Source organism: Drosophila subpulchrella, unplaced genomic scaffold, assembly GCF_014743375.2.
Source record: "Drosophila subpulchrella strain 33 F10 #4 breed RU33 unplaced genomic scaffold, RU_Dsub_v1.1 Primary Assembly Seq354, whole genome shotgun sequence".
In the NCBI taxonomy this organism is placed as follows: Eukaryota; Metazoa; Arthropoda; class Insecta; order Diptera; family Drosophilidae; genus Drosophila; species Drosophila subpulchrella.
The window spans coordinates 8,396,053-8,417,056 of NW_023665577.1; the positions used below are offsets into that span (position 1 = coordinate 8,396,053).

Consider the following 21,004-nt stretch of genomic DNA (forward strand, 5'->3'; position numbering starts at 1 on the left):
TTCAGAAAGTTGACTTGGGCCGCTCGAAAAGCAAATGAAGCATGAAGCCTGAAATATTAGCCAAGTGCACGGCTAGCGAAAAATGCGTCGCCCTGTCGCACAACTAGGCAACCCTGGCAGCTGCATTCCGCAAATGCAATCAAATCAACTTTCCAATGATGGATTTTTTCTTTCGATTATAATTTAACAATTTTTTCTTCGTCTTTTCGCCATTGCCTTATTAGCTAAAAACCTGTAGCTCAGGTGATGACAATAATGATGATATGAAATAAATGACTAGACCCCTTAATGCTGCAAGTTTGATCAGTGAGAAAATTTTGGCTTGAATAGTGAAAAGTAAGACTTACAAAGTCAACACAGAGACGTATGTCAAAGGTGTGTAAAGAGTTTTAAAACAAAACTGCAAAAGCAACAAGATCTCTAAACGGATCGATAGAATGAATAACTCAAGCTCGATCCCTCCACTTCAGACCAATATCTCCCACACCCACGATGCACCGGAGTTTCCAGAACCAGGACCAAGGATGTTACTTGAGGTAATTTCCCTAGTCCTGGTCATCACAATGATATTTTGCTGCTATTGTTGCATCAGGTAAATGGATACAGCACGCCAACCACTTTAATAAAGACAATCTTAAAAAGGAATACTATTTTACCCAAATGAAATCAAAAGATTAATGTTTCAATGTGGCTGTCTCTTCTTAAAGAAAGACGGTGGTGTGGAATTAAAAACTTAACTACAACTTCAGAAGTCCGTTTTTTTGTTGTTCAATTTATTTCTGAAAATTCAGCTAGTAAGTTTAGTAGTCCAAATTGCTATATTTCAGTAGAACCCATATTGTAATGACCACGATTGGGAAAGCTGGCCCTAAGTGATCGCACTTCAAATATATAACTTAAAGATAAATTCTCTTCTACTTGACACTCGCACTTTTTTGTTTGTATAAGAAAAGTTTTAAAAGTTAGTTTACAGTCCTCACAAATCGGCTGATTTTGTCGATATTGTATTTGCGGGTGTGGGGCGTGACCGCTATGTTTGTCTTGAACATTGTACAAATTTTATTTTGACAATGTATATAAATTATATAGCGTTATTAGCACATCGTAGAATCTTTATTTTTATAGAAAAATACACAGCTTTGAAATTCTATTACAAGAGAAGAATGGCGTCATTTCCTCGTGTAAATTCTTAAAAATTTGCGACCTAAATATATATATATAAAGATTTCCAATTAGTATACATATAAAAATGTTAAGTCATTGACATTATAAGCATTTTTTTTCGTGAAACACGAACTTTACCAAGAAAGGTTACACAACAAAAAATATGTATTTTAACTAGATTTGTTAGTTTGAAATTTTTTAAAGATAGTCTTTTTTTGGAAATAGTGGAAAAAATAAGCGGTGTCTTGCATTTTCTTGGAAGAAATCGTCCTCAAAGTCTTCCAAATTATTTGTAATCAGTAAAAATCATTTAAATATTAATATATTGATTAATTTAAAGGCCAAATATAATTAAAATTGTTAATAATAAAAAATAAACTCTAAAAATATGTAAGGAAATAATATTAATTAAACTCAAAATCCAACATTTTAATCGAAAATACTCACCAACCAAATTAGAAGCTCGGTTCGGTGATATCGGTGTTGCTTTTTCCTTATTGAACTGTTGCTGCGACTGCAGTAGTTGGTTGTTTTAAAATTAAGTAAGACAGGCAAATAATTTTGAGCAAATTATAAGACGGGCTTTATGGAGTCTGGAGTCCAATGTTGATGTTGTTGTTCGGAACTGCTTTTCGGGAACGCATACAAAATCATTAGAAATTTCTACACTCAGATGAGCAACACGTACACACACAGCATCACTCCCACACACACACCAGCAAACGCGAGGTAGAAAAATAAAATGGAAAACGTGTTTGTTAGTGTACTGTTGTTAGAACTGTTGTTGTTGCTTTTGCTGTTGGCCGTTGATGGCAGTTGTTGTTGCTTCGGTAGTTGTTTAAACTGGTATTTTTGAGCGAGTAAAACTCTTTTTCTGTGTCGTAAGTGCAACAACTGAGGCTAGTGAGTATTATTCACTTTTCCGTTCACATTTCCCGTCAAAATCGAAAATAATACGGCACTAACTCACTCACACACACAAACAGACACCCCTCTCCCACACACAAACGATAATTGGACCGCGACTGAATTCACAAATTTCCACTGCACAGGTGCAATTCCACACCGTCTCCAGTGCGATTTAACTTAAAACCCGGTGCGTGGTACGCAAAATAAAATTCTAGACTCCAAGACCAGCACAAGTTATTTACCGTGCCAAGGGCCGGAATCACGAAAAAGCGCTCGGGTAATATGTATTCGCGCGCCGAGTTCAAAAATAAGCTGCAGCTGCGACCGAGTGGAAAAACGAACTGCCGACGACATGTATTTGTAATTTCAAAACGAACGGTATAGTGTGGCCAGTTCCGGCGGGACGACATACGCTGGGTTTTGAAGAGCAATCGATAGTATCATCGATACATCGATGTATTTGCCGCATCACTAAAAGTGCTGAAGCCATGTTCGGTATTTTTGGTATGTTTTTGGTGGACTTGAGTTCAATCAGCTTTTCGGTTTTGTTATTCGCACGCTAAAATAAGCAATGGATTTAATAAATCTTTGGATAAACTTCCTTTTATCTTGCACACCTGATTTCGTTTTATGTTACCATTACCACATATTTTGATCAAAGTTAGCAGAACTTTATTTTTCCTTGTGAAGAGAAAAAGCTAAGTTTATATAACTAATATAGCTCTAGATTTTGTGGATCGCTGGGTAAAGTGTTTGGTTTTATGTTAATTATTTTTTTAATAAACCCGAATTCTTAAGACCAAGAGAATTAGCTTGTAAGGATTGTGTGGCTTATACTTAAGTTAAGTACAGCCAAAATGCCTAAAAAAAGGATGATGGTAGTTCCTGGTAGAGTTGGACACCTAGATCACAAAAAAGAAGTCAACAAACTTGTTTATGGATAAGTTTATATAAAGATTTTCCTACGAAATATTTGTTGGTATCTCCGTGCTTTTACTTATATCTCGAGTTGAGCTTAGCCAATTTAGGTGATGTGTTTTATTCAGGGATCGTAATTATTATAAGTTTTACCAAAAAAAATTATTTATTAATGATTATTTTATGATTTTTCTTTTTTAATCCAGAAATCTGTATTCTTTTATCCAAGTGGAGAATAGAAGAAGAAGATAGGTGGCGCTTTAGGCTAGGTGTTTTAGAAAAAAAAAATAAATAATACAAAATACTAATACAATTACTGGAACCGCAAAAATCTAAGAAAAAACACTCGTTCCTAAGCTTATATGTAATTAGTCTTAACGTGTTCGCCGTGGTCGAGTTAATACTTTTTCTGGCCATTTTCAGGGCAATCGGTATTAAATTGGAAAACATTGGAGTTCGAGTTTTATTTTCAATCTAAACGAGAAAGCAAGCATACTTCGGGAAACCGAAGTTTCGATACCCTTGCAGGTCGTTCCCATGGGAGCGTTGTATATACTTTAGAGATCTTTCCGGTTTTTCAAAAACTAAAAAGTAATTACAGAAATGTTAAGATAAGGTTCCATTTCAATTCACTACCGCATATGCTTACCGAAAACGAAATATGACGGTCTTTGTATTATTTTGACATTAATATTCCGATTAGAGGGGTCGATTTGTATGGGGCCGAAAAAAGTGCCAAATCGTATAGGCTGAATGTAATCTTTAAAGGATTCTAAGCAACATTGCCAAACCAATTTATGTAAAACAAGGAAGAACGCTATAGTCGAGTACCTCGACTATCAGATACCCGTTACTCAGCTGTAGGGACCAAAGGGAAATGGAGATATGCAAGCAGCAAAGCAAACTTGCGCTGCGTACAAGGCTACGGAATCTAAATCTGAAATCCCAATTCTCTATCTTTGATAGTTTCCGAGATATCCGCGTTCATATTAACGATTTTTTGAAGTTTGTGGGCGTTAAAGTGGGCGTGGCCAACTTTTTTTTTCGTCAATCGATAGCTATTGATAAAAACAATACAATTCAGTTAACATTTTTATTCTAGCATCAAAACTGTAGAAGCCACTGTTTTGGGCGGTTTGTGGGCGTTAGAGTGGGCGTGGCACCTTGCTGAAACAAACTTGCGCTGCGCAAGAAGCTCTTGGAGTTTCCGAGATCTCAGCGTTCATACGGACAGATGGACATGGCTAGATCGACTCTAGTATACCATTTTACTCTACGAGTAAGGGGTATAAAAATTGAAAATTTGGTACCTTAACCACGATTTTTTTAAAACTGTGACATGATGGCAAGTTAAGTTTGGGGTCGTAATCTGCAGGTAAAATCCATTTAGATTTTGTGGGGTCACACAATTTGGGCCACACAATTTCGACATACGTAATTAAATCAAACCAAATATTGTTTACCAACAAACATAACCGGTACTAACCCATACCCATAACTAAAATATTCGCTAAATTTCAAACAATTGTTGTTTTATGTTGCATATCGAGAAAAATTTGGAGGACCTTCAATAATAGAGATTCACATTGCATATCAGTATATCTATATCAGCAGTTACAGTGTATGTTAAATATCGTTGGTAATGCGGCACTCATTCCTTCAAAGCCCGAAGATCCGGATAGAGAGCACCGGCATTTATATAATGAGATTCCGATTTGCGTAAGTCTCTTTTGTAGTCGCTCACCACGGCTTCTCCAGTTCGTTTGACCATTTTCTTGGCGATGCCTTTTGGAGTTATGTAGTTCACGTTCTGGCTAACCACAAAAACGTTGCCCACCGTGTCAAAGGTTCCACTGGCTAGGTTTCCTGCCGGCTGACCGTATCTGAAATTGTACACATACAGTTATAAACTTTTAAAGGGAAATGGCGGTATTTCACTATAAACATATAAAGGGGATGCGAGTATTTTGTAGTTTTATTATGTACCACTTTAAAGATTGTAGGTAAATATTTTTTTTGGAAAGTTAAAATGTTTTGAAAAACCAAAAACATTTAAAGAAAACTTTCGTAGAAGTGAAGACGTATTATTATATCACAAACTCTTAGTTGTAGTCGGTATACGACAAAATGTTCCAAGGAAAATGTATTCGAGCCCTGCCTTAAGAAGTATTCTTGCTAACTCACTTGTGTTCAATTATCTTGACCGAGTTTTGGCTGAGGCTGCACCCGAGGATCTTGGCAGATGCCTCAAGGCCATCGAATACGGTGCTGACACCTTCAACGGCTCCAGCTGCAATAGTCAAGGCTCCCTCCATGGTGCTGTTCGCTTCGTTGCTGTCGTAGCCGAATCCTTTCTGTAATAACTTAGACCCCTGCTCCTGGATGTGAGGAGCCAGGTAGCGACCCACTGTCATTGAAGCAGAGCCCACCTTTCCGGCTATCCACCCTGTCATCCCGGCCGCAGCATGGGTCACTTTTTGGGCCACTTCCACTACAGAGAAGAGTGAGGTTAGACACAATTCACCAAACACTTCTTACATTTTTTATGCACTGTCTTTTTTTAATTGACTAACCGGACGTCTGCACAGAGCTGGGCACCTGAGTGGGAGCGTCGGCCGAGGCGGGCGTCATCTTGGAAATAAGATAAGGCGTACTTCTGAGCATAAAACCTCCCGTCTTTTCGGCGCCCTTCACCATATTACGAGCAATGAAGTCGGCCGCACTCACAATGTGTCTGGACACCTGCTCCGACCCGGAAACAGTATCCGAAGCTAAGCCAGCACGTTGGGAGGTCGGCGACTTCAACTGCTCCACCGTACCAGCGAGTACTGCCTCCAACAAGTCCAGGAAGAACTGCTGCAAGTCTTGCAATTCTTCCTCCGAACTCAACGATGGCTGGCCTTCCTTCGTTAGGATTAAGCCAAACGCATTTCCCGGCTGCTGGCACTCCATATCAGGAAGGATGATGGCTCCATACTCTGTGCGATAGCAGTTGGTGATCGAGGGAACCAGGGGGTACAGCCAAATCATTCCAGTCTCCTCATTAGGCATGGAGCACTGAATGAAGCAAATACCACTGAGGAACTTCCATTCACCACCCACGGTGCACATGACCAACGACATAGTGGACGATCCATTAATAGAAGTAACAGTTCCATTGGCTTCAATCCGGTACATTTTCACCTGGGCACGGAAAAGCTCATCCAGCAAGGCATGCGAGTCCGGAACAGCCAAAAGCTCCCTCAATCCGGCAGCTAGTTCCCTGTAAGTTTTTGGTCTTCCACTAGCATTGGATATATCGTAGTGCGTGGAAGAGTTTTCCGCCAGCAATGCCCTGTTACCATCCATCTCAGTTCGGCTTCCCTCAATGGCCTCCAGAGCAGTATCGTCAACAGGTTGGTTCTGGGACCGCAAAACCTTTAGACGGTAGCTGACTTCCGTTTTGGCGCTCTTCAGTTTTTGGATCAGCACACAGGCATCGTTCCACTCGGTCTGCACGGCATCAATCTCATCGGGAAGACCTACTGGAATTACGAAAGTGTCATCTATCATTTTTAGGGCGAGTTCGTAAGCCTCAATCGCCTGTCCTTGGGATTCCTGCTCCTCGTGGTTAATGGCCAGCTCCACTTGAGTCATGGCTGCTTTGTACGCTGTTTTAATGCCGGCGTAGGCGCTCAGGAACTCGTTCTCCTCCGCCATTACGGCTTTGAATATCTAAGGAAGGTTAAACAAACGATAGGGTTAGACCTCTAAGCAATAACTCGAAACAATTGTAAGTTTACTTAAACGTATTTTTGTTATTAAATATTATCTTTATTTATTTAGTATTAAAAAGGCTCTGGAGAGTCTTGTTATTCCAATTAGGTATCGTTTCTGACTATCTGATTTTGATACATTTGAAAAATCTTCCAAATATTTTTCTACAGCCAAGATACCCCAAGAAGGATGATGCTAGTTCCTGGTAGAGTTGAACACCTGAATCACCAAAAAGAAGACTACTCTTTTAAGACATTTTTTTTTTTAGAGTTTTTTAAAGAAGCCTTTTTTTGTATCTCCAAATTTTTGAATTATATCTCGAGTTGCGCTAAACCTCCAACTCTACCAGAAACGACCATCATCCTACTTGTGCCATTTTCAAAATATTATTTTTTGAACTAGTGTTTTCAATACAAAACTCCATAAGATATAAATCGAAAGGCGATATTGAAACCCACTTGATGACAGAGATTCATCCTGACATAGCGGGCAACTAAAACCGACTAAAAGGCGGCCCTTTCAAAACAGAAATGCGTCATCAAATTGGTCAACAGACAGCCTGTCCATCCTCCCCTTCACCGAAAATGAGTGGGGCAGCTGCCCGAAATTAAATTGTGGCCAACGAAATTGTTTCCGCTTTTCTGCCTTGCTAGCGGATTTTTCCCCCCACCTGTAGAACTTGCCTTTGGGTTCAGTCAGACTGAGATTTGCTGCAAAGGTCGGTGCGAATGATACAGATCAGGGTGCACTTTGCCCACTAAGTCATCACTATGTCATCAAAACTAATGGGTTCCGATTTGACGATTGCTCAGAACCTACGTATTTAGTCGAACACCCGGTTTTATATCTTTACGGAAACTTCGATTCGTTAATAACTTATCAAAACGTGAGTGTTTCTATTTGAGTATTGGAATGTTTTGAGATTTTTGCATTTTTGTTTTGGTTGGCTTATTATTGCATCAGCTGTTTAGGAGACCTTTGCACGTTCGGAATTGTTGCTTTTATTGTATGACAGAGGGTTGCCGTTCTTCTACAAATCGAAACTTTTTTGGGGTAAACATTTGCATTGTCTGAAACTTTTTTTACGTATACGTACCAGGATTTGGGTAAAAAATATATATTTAAATTAGCATTTTTTAAAGTCTTTTAGAAATGCCAAATTTTAAAGAATACCCTCTATTTTAACATCTATACCTCCTGTCCTGTTCGATTTAAATTTAAACTAAAATTTGAAGACACTTTATTTTATAAATTCCTAAAAATAAAAATAAGGCAACATTTTAAACAAATTCGTCGAAAAATATGTAACATGTCGAAGAAAGCTTTTCCGACATCATTAAGTGTATATATTCTTGTTCAGGATCACTAGCCGAGTCAATCTAGCCATGTCCGACCGTCCGTCTGTCCGTATGAACGCTGAGATCTCGGAAAGTATTAGAGCTAAAGTGCTGGGTCCTGGCATGTTGATTATTGGGCTTCCTACGCAGCGCCAGTTTGGTTCAGCAGGGTGCCAAGACCATTTTAACGCCCACAAATGACTATAACATTAAAATATTTTGTACAAATTTAAAAGAGCGTTTGTTCTTTTTATAAAAACCTATCTATCTATTTTGCAATTCAATCGAGATTGCACACCCACATACAGCAAATATGGTGTTTTCACTAATACAGCCAAGTGGCGCTACCGAAGAAGACGATAGGTGGCGCTATTGACTAGGTGTTTTAGTGAAAAAAGCAGAGCTTCTTTAAGCATATCTCCATCCCTCTCGCACTCCTTTGGGCTGAATAACGGGTATCTACTAGTCGATGCCATCGAGTATAGCGTATTCTCTTGTTTTAATTTAAGAATAAGCGCTAGTTTTGTTTTATCAAGAATTTTTTAAACTGATTTCTGATTTCGCTCACTTTTATTAAATTCTCATGGCGTTCGTTTCTCTTATTTGTTTAAAAATCTGTTGTACTAGTAGCCTACACTGGGTTGTAAATTCTGCTCTACAATTCCACCCTTAAGCCCATTTGGACTTACGGCTCCCAGCTTTGGGGGAACGCGAGCAACAACAACGTTGATATAAAGCTCTTAAAAATCATGCGACCAATCACTAGGGTGCCATGGTATGTTCGGAACGAAAATATCCAGCGGGATCTTGGCATATCGCCGGTTAAAGATGAAATATCACAGCAGAAAGCGGCTTTCCATAACATTCTCGCTAGGAGTCTAACACGAGTCTCGAACAGAACTCGTCTACATCGAAACAATCTGCCAGCCCAGCAATAATTATTAGGGTCCTTTAGACTTAGTCAGTCTACATGGCTGTTAGTTAAATTGTAGTTTTTAAGATTTCATCTACTTATTGATAGTGTCATTAAAGATAAGATTTAATAAATAAAATATAAGCGTAAAAAAATGTTTAAAATTGTATGGCCTTCTAAAGAATCGTTTGACACAGTTAGACAATTTCAAAATATAAGTAGGGTGACCACTTAAACATTTTTTGTGTTAGTGGTGCTATTATTTGTTTTAATCATATAATTCGACAATTTAATTAATTAAATTCCCCTACCTTACAGTTCCCTTTCACCTGCCATTTTACATCCAAAATCGTTTAAGATAGCTTGAGCCAGTTTTCTTGCACTTGTTTAGCTGTGTTTCTTCCATGAAACTATTTGCTTCCGTCCTAAAAACAACATATGGTCTACACCTGCGAAAACAATATAAAAATCCGCCCACCATATCAATTAAAATGTCGTTTTACGTGTTATTTATTTCGTTCTTTTTATCATTTTTAAAATACAATAAATGTTATTCCTTTAAATATTTTTGTGGATCTTGTTTCGAATGCACAAAATTACATTTCGTTTGATTCGGACAACGTTTACATCCTGTTTTTTATTTGTTTTCAGGGAGAGGAGGCGGCCGTGCGGGCCGAATATACACACATATGAAAAACATATGAAAAAATGAGTAACGAAAATAATCTATTGGAATTTGTGTATGATTGTGATGGCCTTGGGATCTGATCCAAACAACATGTCAAATTCTAATGAGGAGCAGACTTTTGTCTTCGGGAGAAGTTTTTTTGATTGAAATCACAATATATATAGAATTATATACCCGGATAACTCTATCGTACACATAAATATAAGTATGCGTGTATGTATGTTTTAAACGTATAGTTTATAATGCATTTGCGACGACAATTTCGGTCAGATGAAATATAATGATAACGACTTGCTCAAGCTTCCATCCTTTCCTCCTTGCCGAGGTCGCCAGGACTGGATTAGGTCTGGAGAACAGTGGGTTTTCGATGCTCTAGGCGGTTGCCACGTTCGCCAACTCCCGGTAGGCGTCCTGCAGAGCCTGTTGCTGTTCTGGACTGAGAGTGCTGGCACATGCGGCCATCACATCAGGATTGGATTCCACCTGCTTGACAATGGTGAGCATGCGTGTACCCGTGGCGCTCTGCGCCTCTATAACCTTGGTGCAGAAGGCTTCAGCGATGATGGAGACGATGCGCGGAAGATTGCAGTTATTGGCCCCGAGGATTACCGGGTGATTGCCCTCGATCAGGTCGCACATATAGCCATAGATGTGGGCGGCCTCCTCTGGGTCCTCGGAAACCGGCAGCCAAGAAAACCATGCCGCGATCAACTCGTCCACGTTGGTCAACGCCGACTTGTTGTACATCAGGATCTTAGCAAACGCGGAGATTGCATTCTCCGTTGCATTGATGTTCTCAATTTCGCGGGACTTGGGATCGTTTATGACCTGAACCAGGAGTGGAATGATCTGGGCGCACGTGAGTGCGAACTGCTCGCCGGCGAACTGGCCGAGCACTCCGCATCCGTAGGCGGCAGCCTGGCGCACTTCCGGGGATTTGTCGCCAACGTATTGCAGCAGGGCAGGCGTAAAGATCTGCTGGTATGGAGCACAAGCGGGTCCACAAAATTCTGCAAATAAAGTAATTAAAAATAGTTTAGTATCAGCCATTTCAAAAAATATATTAAATAATATATTTTTCTTAAATATGAATAAATAATCATAGCAAATTCCAAGACCTAATCAATTCCTAATTCTAACTGGTCAATAAAATATCCCTCGTCTAAACATTAATAATTGCAAAAGGATTACTAACCCAAAACTAAAAAAATTTTCATAATGCTTGAAACCTTTGCAGACCTTTGTTATAAACGCCGAAATGTTACTTTAAGCTGTTAGCCTCGACTATCAGATACCCGTTGCTCAGCTAAAGGTAGTGCGAGGGAGATGGGGACATGCAAGCAAAAAAGCGTCCGTTTCTTTATATGATTATAACTTTTTAATGGATGGTCCGATTTGAACAATCTTACAAAATGAGGGCGCTGTCTTGAATATAATAACTCTACGATTAACAGGTAAAACATGAAATATTTGTATATTTCATTAATATGTTTTATTCGATTTTTCTTTTGCTTTTTTTTTTTATTTTTTTCTATCTTTTTGATACTTTAAGATCGATTTTTTTAAAAGTTAGGTGATGAAAAGTTTTCAGTTCTTTCGAACTATGTCTAAGCCTCACGTAATACAATAAAATAAAAAGGCTTACCGATCAAATCATCAAACACGCAAAGACCCCACTGGCGGTCGGCCACAGATCGGCTGGGCTCCAGTAGCTTGACGAAGTGTGGGGCCACCTGTTCAAAGGCGGGCAAGAACTGAGCCTTGTTCGTCTGAAAGAGGGCATGTGTAATATCCACGATTTTGGAAAGAATGTAGACATCAGTATCGTCCTGCTCGGCCAGCTCCTCTTCCACGCCGTCGTCGTAGTCCTCCTCGTTTCGGGCCGCCAATCGCTTATCAGCCCGCTCAAAATGCTCCAAAACATACTTGTTGATAATCTCCAAAACCTGCTTCATGGCATCCTCGTTAAGGCAATTAGGTCCCAGGGTCTCAATGCATTTGGCCAATGAGTTGAGCAGTTCCGACTGCACTTCCGGTTCCGGTTCCGTGTTGATCACCTTAAGCAGCTCCGGGCAGATGAACAGCCACATGCCCTCTAGATACTGCGGACCCTTGATCTTTGCGCAGTCCAAAAGGTAAGGCAATGACTCAGCAGCCGCTGTGCGGACACCGTCGTGGAAATAGAACTTAAGCATGGGCAACATTTGACGCACCACCTCCTCGGCGTATTCGGCAAATCCTTCCTTAAGTTCCCTAGCATAACATACCAGCATCTCACAGGCTGAAGCCTTGTCATCCATGCCAGCAGTGCGAATTGCGAAGTTTTGCTGCTCCCCAAGATTAATGAAAGACCAGTCCACATCACCCTCGATGTCCTCCACCTCGTCGTTGTCCAGCATCGCCACCTCAGGCTTCATGGTGGCCGTTCGCATCACGGGTCCCATCACGACGGGCAGATATTGCTCGAATTGCTTGCCAAGGATCTTGCACATGCGGGCCCAGGCAGTGATCAAATAGGAGGTCTGGGGGTCGTCATCAGCCAACTCTCCTCCCTCGGTGTGATTGACCAATAGCATATCCATGATCTCTCCGGCATCGCCTATGAATTTCTCACGGCCCACCGCTAATCCTATCAAGCTTACGCACTCGATGGTCTTGCCTCGTAGCATGCGTAGATCATCCGAGTTTGCATTCTGGATGATGAACTTAAGGCATGGCATAAGGCGATCGTAGTAGGCCACGAATTCTGCTTCGCAAGTATCTGCAACCGAAGCAATTGTGGTCACTACCTGCTCCAAAACCAACTTATTTCCCTTTTCCACAAGCTCCTTGAACTTCGAGTTTAGAATAGTCTCAAGCTTGGCCATGATCCCGTCCAGGTAGCGTGTCAATATGTTCTTCGGGCAGTCCTCGCTGAAGTTCACCAGAGCGGCACCGGCGTGCGCTTGCACTCGGGGATTCTCCACGTCATCCAAGAGCGACAAAAGACCGGGGATCACCTGCAAAACATTCGGTTCGCATTAAAATTTTTCCAAAGCATCAAATTAAAAATTGAATTTGCTCAACCGGTTTAATTAGAAACATTTAGGTATGTATGTTTACTTTAAAGCCCGATTGTGGAAATAGGAGAAATACATTATTTACAAGTAAGGCGCTTGTGAAAAAATATATATTTTACAACAGTTGTCCGACTCTTAAATTAAGCGTAATACCTTGCTTACATAATGTTTGGGTTGCTTGCAAGTGTCGCATTTAATTGCATTGACTGTAAACAACTTTCCAATAAAAGCATAGGGTGAGTGCTTATTGAAAAAGGCAACAAGTCGAATAGTTCTATTAAAAAACAATAAAAAAAACGATATAGTCGAAGGGCTTCGGCTATCAGAAACCCGTAACTCAGATAAAGGGAGAGCGAGAGGGATAGAGATATACATGCAGCAAATCGGATGTTTTCACTAACACTCCGCCGGTTCATACATTTATACCACTAGATGTAAGAGAAAACGGACGACTTTCTGAATGTGGTATGCATCTCGGAAACAGTCCTTTTACTCTACGAATAACGGGTATGAACGGGAAATTGTATGAACCAAATGTTGTATAATATAATATTCCGCATTAACAGTTTGGCCGGGTGTAAGGAATTCACATTGCACCATACCACGAGAATCGAAAAACAAATTCATCTTAATTTTTTCCCACAGAAGTATAAACTGACTGTCAATAACTAACGCCCATGGCAAACTTTTTCACATCAATCCCATATAAATTAACAAAACGCACCATAAATAATTTAAATTTTAAGCAAATGTAGTCAAAAATGCATTTACACAGATTTGATTTATCGAGACAAAACTCACCTGGCTGTGGAATTTCTTCTCGAAGGTCGGTGCAAAGTCCGTGGACATTTGGCCAATGGCGTTGCAGGCGGCGTAGCGAACGCGGGGATGGGGATCCCTCAGGAAGTTCAGGACTCCGGTCATGACCTCATCCAGAATGGCCTCCATCTGCTTGTGACAACCCTCACCGATAGCCGAGATGGCCATGAGGGCGGCGAAGCGATGCTTCCAGTCAGCATGGCCCAACATAGCCGGCAGGGCATTCATTACGTGCGGAAGCACAACCTTTCCTCCCAAACCGCAGGCAAGGCGATCAAGCGAGGACTCGGCGATTACATTATTGTCGCTGTGATCGTCGTCATCGACCACATCGGCGGTAGACCAGTTCTCGTCCTCATCCAAATCGGTCATCATGTGTAAAATCAGCGGAATCAGAGCCACAATGTACTTGTCCGCCCGCTTGCGTACCATCGCCGGAGCGTTTTCGGCAAGCGAAACCATAACCTCCAGGACGAGGTGTCGCCAGCTGTCCTCAAAGTCCTGCGAGCTGAAGACCTTCATGCATACCTCGAAAATAAACTCCAGCTGCGGACGCAGGAACTTCGGGCAGTTTTCGGTCATCTCAATGAGAAGCTTCAGCAGACTCTGGTCATCCTGAGCTTCGATTGTCTCCCCAGTGATGTGGATCATGCGGGGCAGCATATCGGCAAAGTGCTTGTAGATGGCCGTCTCCTTTTCCTTGTCGTGGTACAGGATGAAAGCACCAACGGCTCGCACAGCCTGAACCCTCACCTCTGGATCGGAGCCAGCATCCATACTCTTGGCAAGCATCTGCTTGATCAGATCGATGTACTGAGCTTCCTGGTTTCCAAAGATCGAAGGCACACTAGAGAAAATCCGCAACGCCGATTCCTGCAGCTGGGGTGTGGGCGAGTTGGCGCACTGGAAGAGGAACTGCAAGATGTCCGGCCACTGGTTGTTGGAGTCCTCGTCGATCAGATTCCTAGCCACCTCGGCAACCACTTCGCAGATCTTCCGCCTTAGCTGAGGAGTCACCTCCTGCTGCACGGCCAAGAGGATCTGCTGCAGCAGCTGGTTCTGCGACTCAGCGGGAAGCTAAAAGTGGGGGACGTTAGTAAGAACTGCTAGCGGTGATTCGTTACGAGACTCGGCTAACCTCTTTATAGAACTCCAGGAACTCGGTGGTGAACAGACGGCGCAGCAGCACGGCGGCCATCTGGCGCGCTTCCTCCGATTGTTGGCCATTTTGGATGTTTCCCAGTAGGTGCGTCACCTTCAGCTCCCTTGCCAGGTTGTTGTACGCTTCCTGAAATCGGTAATCAACATATTGTTTGGGATTGGTTATATGGTCTACGTGTGATGACTTTTATATTTAAGTTCACTTTACTTAAATCTTGGGTTTATCAAGTATACAATAATGTACAAAACTCGCGTCAATGTACTCTATTAAAATCGAAATGTAAAGGCGGTCAAGGAATACTACACATATTAAATAAAATATTTAAGTTAGACAACTTTCAGAATCTCTTACGTTTCTCAATGGACAGTACTCTTGTATGATGAGAATCGATTTCAACAGGTACATTATTGATAGTATTGTAGTTAGTATCTAGTAGTTACCGATAAGATAAATAAAATCTAACAAATATGTATATTTTATTTTATTTTCTAGTTTTTTAACAAGCTACCAAACACATTTTTTCAAAACTGTAATAAAGCTCAATCATTTTATTCTAAACTATTTAGGCAATATTTTAAGTACGTATGTTCAGAAAAAAGTCCAAGTGCCAAAAAAATTAAGAAGAAATAATTTTAACGTTTATTTATTTAATTTAACAAAAATGCTGAATACTTTTATAACTCGAATTTCATTAATCTAATTTTTCGAATGCCAACGAAATTTATATGGAGAATTGTATCGATTGCATAATGTAGCTTTATCTTCCATAGCATCTTAATTGTTTGGCAAACAACTTGTTCCCTACCAATTTTAAAATAAATATGTACTTATTATTTACCTATACACAACAATGTAATGGTGTAAAAAGAATACATTAATAGTGTTACAGTTTGAAAACCTGCAAAGCTTTGAATTCTTTGCGTTTCGAATACTATTGTTGTATTTCAGAAACAAGATAAGAATTTTCGAAGATTTTGCTTTGGAGAGCTATGTATTTTAGAGCATTTTTCGATCAAAACTTTAAGGAACGTTTGACTAAAGTTAGGTATTAAACTTCAAGCTTCCACAAGGTTGTTTTGGAAGGTGGCAGGGAAACCGGCTTGGGAACCGTATATTTTTGGCAACCCAGTATTCCAAGGCAGTTCGAAGCGGTACCATGCCCGCCGTCTATCCAAGGTCGGCGAGTGGGTGGGGTCTGGTGGGCGGGGCGAAGCGGTGCCATGTGGCCGGAATAGAACGCAATCCGAGCGCCTTATCAACCGACAGATTGCATTTCCCAGACCGTGTGTGTCACGGATTTCGCACCTGCTCTTTGTTTCCGTTTGCCGAGGCGTACTATATTCCAGTGGAAAACCGTGTGGCGGCCATGCAAATTGTACAATCCGCCTCGATTCTGCTCATTCGCCTGCTTCGCACCGTCTGCCGCCCGTCAGTCGCTCTCCCCCTCGCACACATGCGAATGTCGTGGCAAAGCGGAGGGCGAAAACACGTTTTGTGCGATGATTCAGAGTCGTCAGAAATTTCGGCCGAAAGATTCGCAGGCCCGTACGCCCGGGAATATCTTATAGATGGCAGCTGCCCACGAAAGCGTACTGTGTGCACATATCCGCAAACAGCAAATTGCAAATTGCGCATCGAAAATTCGAGGCGATGGCCGTGTTTTGCGCGATCCCCCGCCCCTGCCCACGGCCCACGGCCGGTCGCAATGTGACTTACCTCCGCCTGCTGGCGCACGTCGTTGTCCGTGGACAACAGGGACACCAGGAGCTGCTGGAACTGAGCCTGATCCGCTGCCATCTTGTCCTGCTGGTTCAGATGAATCGAAACACGAGAGTCGCGGGAACCACGATTTTCACTTCAGTCTTCACGCGACGGCGGCCGCCTAAAAAAGAGCAGAGCAACTGGCTGGGTTGCCAAAGGGTCTCAATTTCGCGCACTGCTCGCTGGGTTCGCGGTCACCGTGGGTTCTCGGGGGCCGTTCGCTGGTCGGGTGGCAAAGCAACTATTTTACGGATTTCGCGTGGTTTATCCAACCTTTTATGCAATTTCAGAGGTCCAGGCACGCTGGAATATCGCTGATGCGCCGCTGGCAACACTGGTTGCTGCTATCGATAACGACCGATTGCTTTTGGCGCGCAAGCGAATGTCCCAGCCAGTGATGCCAGAAACTTCGCGCTCCAATCCAAACAGCTAGAAAAGTAGCTAAATTTAAATATGAGTATGTGTTGTTTTATCGGACATCTCTTGCGGACTTCCCTTGAAATAGAAAGTTTATATCAGTGGCCTGTGTAAAACAAACTTTTTTTAGCGAGTTAGAGGGTTTTAAAAAAAACTACAAATATAGTGGCAAATCATATTGCGTTTAATAGCTAATAAAACTCCTCTGGTAACCAGGTACCCCTTTTTATTTTAAAATTTTGTTTTATAAGACCTCCAGGTTGTTGAATTGGTGGAAATCTAAAATTTAGCAGACACATGTATATTTACAAAACTGAAATAAATTATATTTTGGATATATTTGATTTCACAGATTAGAGCGAATATAAAGATTTAAATATTTAAGCCGCTAGAGATAACATATTTTTGTAAATAAAACAAAGCATTTGGCTAATAAAAATACCTGGTATAAGTTATGAAGCTGAACCTTCTACTGTTCTTTGACCATGCGCTTCAGATTGGTGAAAAGCCGCAGGGTGAAGTGGTAAATCATCTCCACCATGCTTAAAAATGAGAACCCCATAAACAGGCCGAAGATACCACCACAATTTGCAAGGAATTCAGTCATGCCGTACAGCTCCGAGCGCTTAGAAGTGATGAACTGGCTTTGCTTAAAATATATGGACAGGCGGGACATCTGGGAGCCGGGATACTCCTGCAGGAATTCCGTGTCTCCCTCGGCCTGGAGCATTTCCTCCAGATCGAAATTGGCCTGTGAGATCTCCGTGTTGTAGACGAGCGACGTGCAAGCGGGCATGCAGTTACAGGCGGACTCCACGCCTCGCCAATCCTCTCGAGCGGCATTCAGAGCTCTAACCCGCTTAAACTCTCTGACCAGCAGTTGCCTTTCCGCCCTGTCGTAGCAGTGGATCTTATCTTCGCCGCACACAGGCATATCCATGTTCCTTGGCATCGAGAACTTCACACACCCACACTTGGTCAGCGTGAAATTGGCCAGGCACTCCAGCTGGCAGTTGGATTCCGTGTAAACCTTGAAGAAGCGCAGCGATCTTTCGTGGCTAAGGAAGCACTGCCGCCGAATCGGATGGTACTCGGCGATACCTGAGGACATAGTAATCATGCTAGGCTTCACCGCTATCAGCACCTCCTTGCCCATTGGAATCCGCACGAACTGCTTGGACACTTGCGGAACATCATCGGGGGAATGGAGCAGCACCTGTTCGGTGGACAAAATATGAAATGAAACTATTATACATTTTAAAATACAAAAATTCTCCCTTAAAATATTTAAGATGGTACTAATTCTCAATCAATTGAGTAACAATAGTTTTTTCAGGGGCCACTCTTTGGGTAACAAGATCAAAGAGCCGGATCATTTCTACAGTTAATAGTTCTGTGCATCCCAAGATTTTAAGAACATTAAATGGTTCAAGAGAAATGGCGGTGATAATGTGAAGTATAACATTTTAAAAACAAGAGCTATTGGGACCGGTGGGGAAGAAAGGGACAATTTATAAGCATTGTTATATTTTTCCAAAAAATACGCAACGAATTACTTATTTGTTATTTCCGAAAATGCTTTTTCAGTGGGAAATATTTTTTTTTTAATTTAATTAAAACAAACATTTTGTCCAAGCCGTCATCATCTTACAACTAATAGATGTAAAATTAAAAAAAAATTGATTTGTTCAGAGACAAAATTTAATTAAACTATCTAAATCGGGTCACTTTAAAGCAATAATGCTCCGGCAGCTTGTGTTTTTATTAAGTTAAATGTATGTATAATCATAGTCCGGTAGAAACTTTGGTATAAAAAATTTTGTATGTTGCAGGTGCGATCGCCACTTTTTACCTTGCTAGGATTGTTGATTGCAATAACACTTGTCGATATAAAAAATAGTCAACACCGAACTTTTATGGATTTAGAATGGAATTCATATTTAGATTTATAATTCGAATCGCAAACAACCCAATGTCCTACCTTGAAACCCTGAACAGGTCCGCGGCAGGCGTAGTCTACTTCCTGCTTAAAACTTTGGAGCGCCAGGAAAATGCCGGATCGCGCTCCGGCACTCAGAACCCTCGCCGGAAATGTTTCCACATCGCTAAGGTGCGCATAGCCCGTTTCCAGCGTCCAGGGAGCATGGCTCGAGCTTATGTTTTCCATTTCTAAGGCTTCCCCGCAATGCTGGTACTGATAAGTGTCCTCCCGATATATCTCGGTGGCCCGTAGTCCATTGAAGGTAAAGCAGATGCCCTCCTCCGTAAGAGTTTTCCGAAAGAATTTTTCGCACTCGCCAAAGCGACTCAGCCAGCGGCAGTAGAAGAAATACCGGTCAAACTGGGGCAGCATCCTTTCCAAGACATCAAAGTAGTCGAGTTCATCGCCCCCTATTAAGGGCATGTCCTCCTCAATGATCTGCGTGTTGCAGACGTGCAGCAGGGTTCGGAACTCCTCCATTTCGAGGGCACTTACATTTTGGGGCTTAAACACTCGCGAAGCTCGCATTTCCTCGGTGAACTGGCTGTAAAGATCCGCATAGGAGGTTTTCTTACCTATTTTGAAAAATGTACTTTATTAAAGGATTTCTTGCTTAAAAGCCAGATTTTTGAATACAAATTACTAAAAATTAAAAAACTTAGATCAACAAACCTTTCTGCTTTAACACCCGTTTGGTCTCCGAACAAACAGTAACCGCTGGAAATGGGATGTTCCACACGGGGGTCGATTTCTCCGCGAAGCTTACGATCACGGGCTATAAAGTGAAATAATATTCTTTAATATTTAATTGAGGTCAAGCTGTTGTTATTATTAATTTCCCTTTAAATAAACTTGTTAATTGGCATAGGAGTTTTGATCAGACGATGACTAAAATTACAAATCGGTGTAAAAATGAAGACCAGATTTCAGAAATATAAAGTACAGGTTTGATGTCTTTAAAGGAGTTTTACAGAATAAAAATATTTTAAATGTATACAATATTTCTTAGAAAGTAGCTATCTATAAAAAAATCTTGCTAATTGATATTGTGATGTTTTAAAAAATAGTTTACTTGAAGTATGTTTAAAACCCTTCTTTATTGTATATAGATAAGAACTTTTTATTAAATTATGTTAAAATAAAATAAATTGAATTATAATAAACTTTCTATATCTGAACGGAAATTTACTGATTTTTAATACTGTTTTATAGGAAGTTGAATTTCAGTTGAACTAAACCACAGGTTCCCACCGTTTCGGTCCACTTGGTGTAGGCACTGAGGATTAACGTTGAACACCCGTATATTGAGATCAGGAATACGAACAGCCAGAAGATGCGCTCCCGCATGGGTCGCTCCCGCTCGCCCAGATATTGGACTCCGTGGATGGAGGTATTTTCGCAATACTCATGATAAGTGGCGATAAATCCTTCGCAGGCTAAGGAACCCGCCAATTTTTTGTTTTTGGACTTCATGTCGACACCCTCGTTGCCCTCGAGATCGAAGTCCGATATAGTCATACTATCTATTCCATTCTTGGCGCGCACAAACATAGCTTACAATTAATGATTTCCGAGCCGAAAACTTATTACATATATAGAAGAAGAGCACATTTTTCCCGTTTCTTTGCTACTTGTTTCTTGGTTTGGTATTTGGTTTCTCAGATTCCCTGACTTTGCTTTTTCGCAATGGAAGTTTAAAAATGCACATTGGGCTCGGAAGTTCATTTTTTGGACAAAAATCTCGAATGTCTCTCCTAGTATAATTAGAAAGATCTTGCTTTATTATACTTTCTTAAGACTACAAACTAAAAACAAAATGTATTTCATTTTTTATGATACAAACCAATTTCGGATAATTTTATATACTTTTCTTTTTTTTTTTTTAAAAAAGGGACAAGAATAAAAAAATAAAATTTAATTCGTTTAAAATTGATATCTTTACATCAAAAATGTAGCACACTTTTATGTGAATGTATCAAAGTGTAAAAATTAATTAATATAAGCAAAGGGAGCACTAACTTAAAACAGCGGTACCGAAAACTAACAGCGGATTTGCTTTAAAAAGAATTTATTTTTGAAGGGAAGTTTTATTTAATTTTGGTGATGATGCTGCAGAAATA

The 21,004-nt window shown here is 40.9% G+C and overlaps 4 protein-coding genes across 10 annotated transcripts in view; all 4 read right to left on the bottom strand.

The window, feature by feature from the left end:
- LOC119560559 (uncharacterized protein CG43427) overlaps positions 1–2,451 on the bottom strand; it is a 64,557-nt gene extending 62,106 nt beyond the window's left edge. For all 5 annotated transcript variants that reach the window (XR_005221031.1, XR_005221030.1, XM_037874073.1 and 2 more), the window contains exons 1-2: positions 2,316–2,451; positions 1,612–1,789 (exon numbers count right to left, since the gene is read on the bottom strand). The gene's annotated coding sequence lies outside the window, so the exon portion shown is untranslated. The remainder of the gene's footprint in view (positions 1–1,611; positions 1,790–2,315) is intronic.
- Positions 2,452–4,502: 2,051 nt separating this feature from the next.
- On the bottom strand, positions 4,503–7,726 carry LOC119560816 (protein spartin). 2 transcript variants are annotated; one of them, XM_037874461.1, is made up of 4 exons: positions 7,431–7,726; positions 5,565–6,705; positions 5,176–5,482; positions 4,503–4,874 (listed from the first exon to the last, which is right to left on the bottom strand). In XM_037874461.1, the coding sequence occupies exons 2-4, from the start codon at positions 6,688–6,690 to the stop codon at positions 4,643–4,645; spliced, it is 1,665 nt and encodes a 554-aa protein (XP_037730389.1). In that variant the 5' UTR covers positions 6,691–6,705; positions 7,431–7,726; the 3' UTR covers positions 4,503–4,642. The 2 variants fall into 2 exon arrangements, with proteins under 2 accessions (XP_037730389.1, XP_037730388.1); XM_037874460.1 differs by lacking the exon at positions 7,431–7,726 and adding an exon at positions 7,206–7,238.
- A 1,768-nt stretch (positions 7,727–9,494) lies between these two features.
- On the bottom strand, positions 9,495–16,709 carry LOC119559764 (importin-5). The gene is made up of 5 exons (XM_037872838.1): positions 16,442–16,709; positions 14,702–14,851; positions 13,546–14,640; positions 11,331–12,684; positions 9,495–10,695 (listed from the first exon to the last, which is right to left on the bottom strand). Exons 1-5 carry the CDS (start codon positions 16,520–16,522, stop codon positions 10,058–10,060), a joined length of 3,318 nt encoding a protein of 1,105 aa, XP_037728766.1. The 5' UTR covers positions 16,523–16,709; the 3' UTR covers positions 9,495–10,057.
- A 498-nt stretch (positions 16,710–17,207) lies between these two features.
- Positions 17,208–20,553, bottom strand: LOC119559765 (pickpocket protein 28). Of its 2 annotated transcripts, none has more exons than XM_037872841.1 (4): positions 20,443–20,553; positions 19,557–19,659; positions 18,885–19,459; positions 17,208–18,119 (listed from the first exon to the last, which is right to left on the bottom strand). In XM_037872841.1, exons 3-4 carry the CDS (start codon positions 19,410–19,412, stop codon positions 17,373–17,375), a joined length of 1,275 nt encoding a protein of 424 aa, XP_037728769.1. In that variant the 5' UTR covers positions 19,413–19,459; positions 19,557–19,659; positions 20,443–20,553; the 3' UTR covers positions 17,208–17,372. The 2 variants fall into 2 exon arrangements, with proteins under 2 accessions (XP_037728769.1, XP_037728767.1); XM_037872839.1 differs by having other exon boundaries at positions 20,136–20,532.
- Positions 20,554–21,004: the final 451 nt, after the last annotated feature.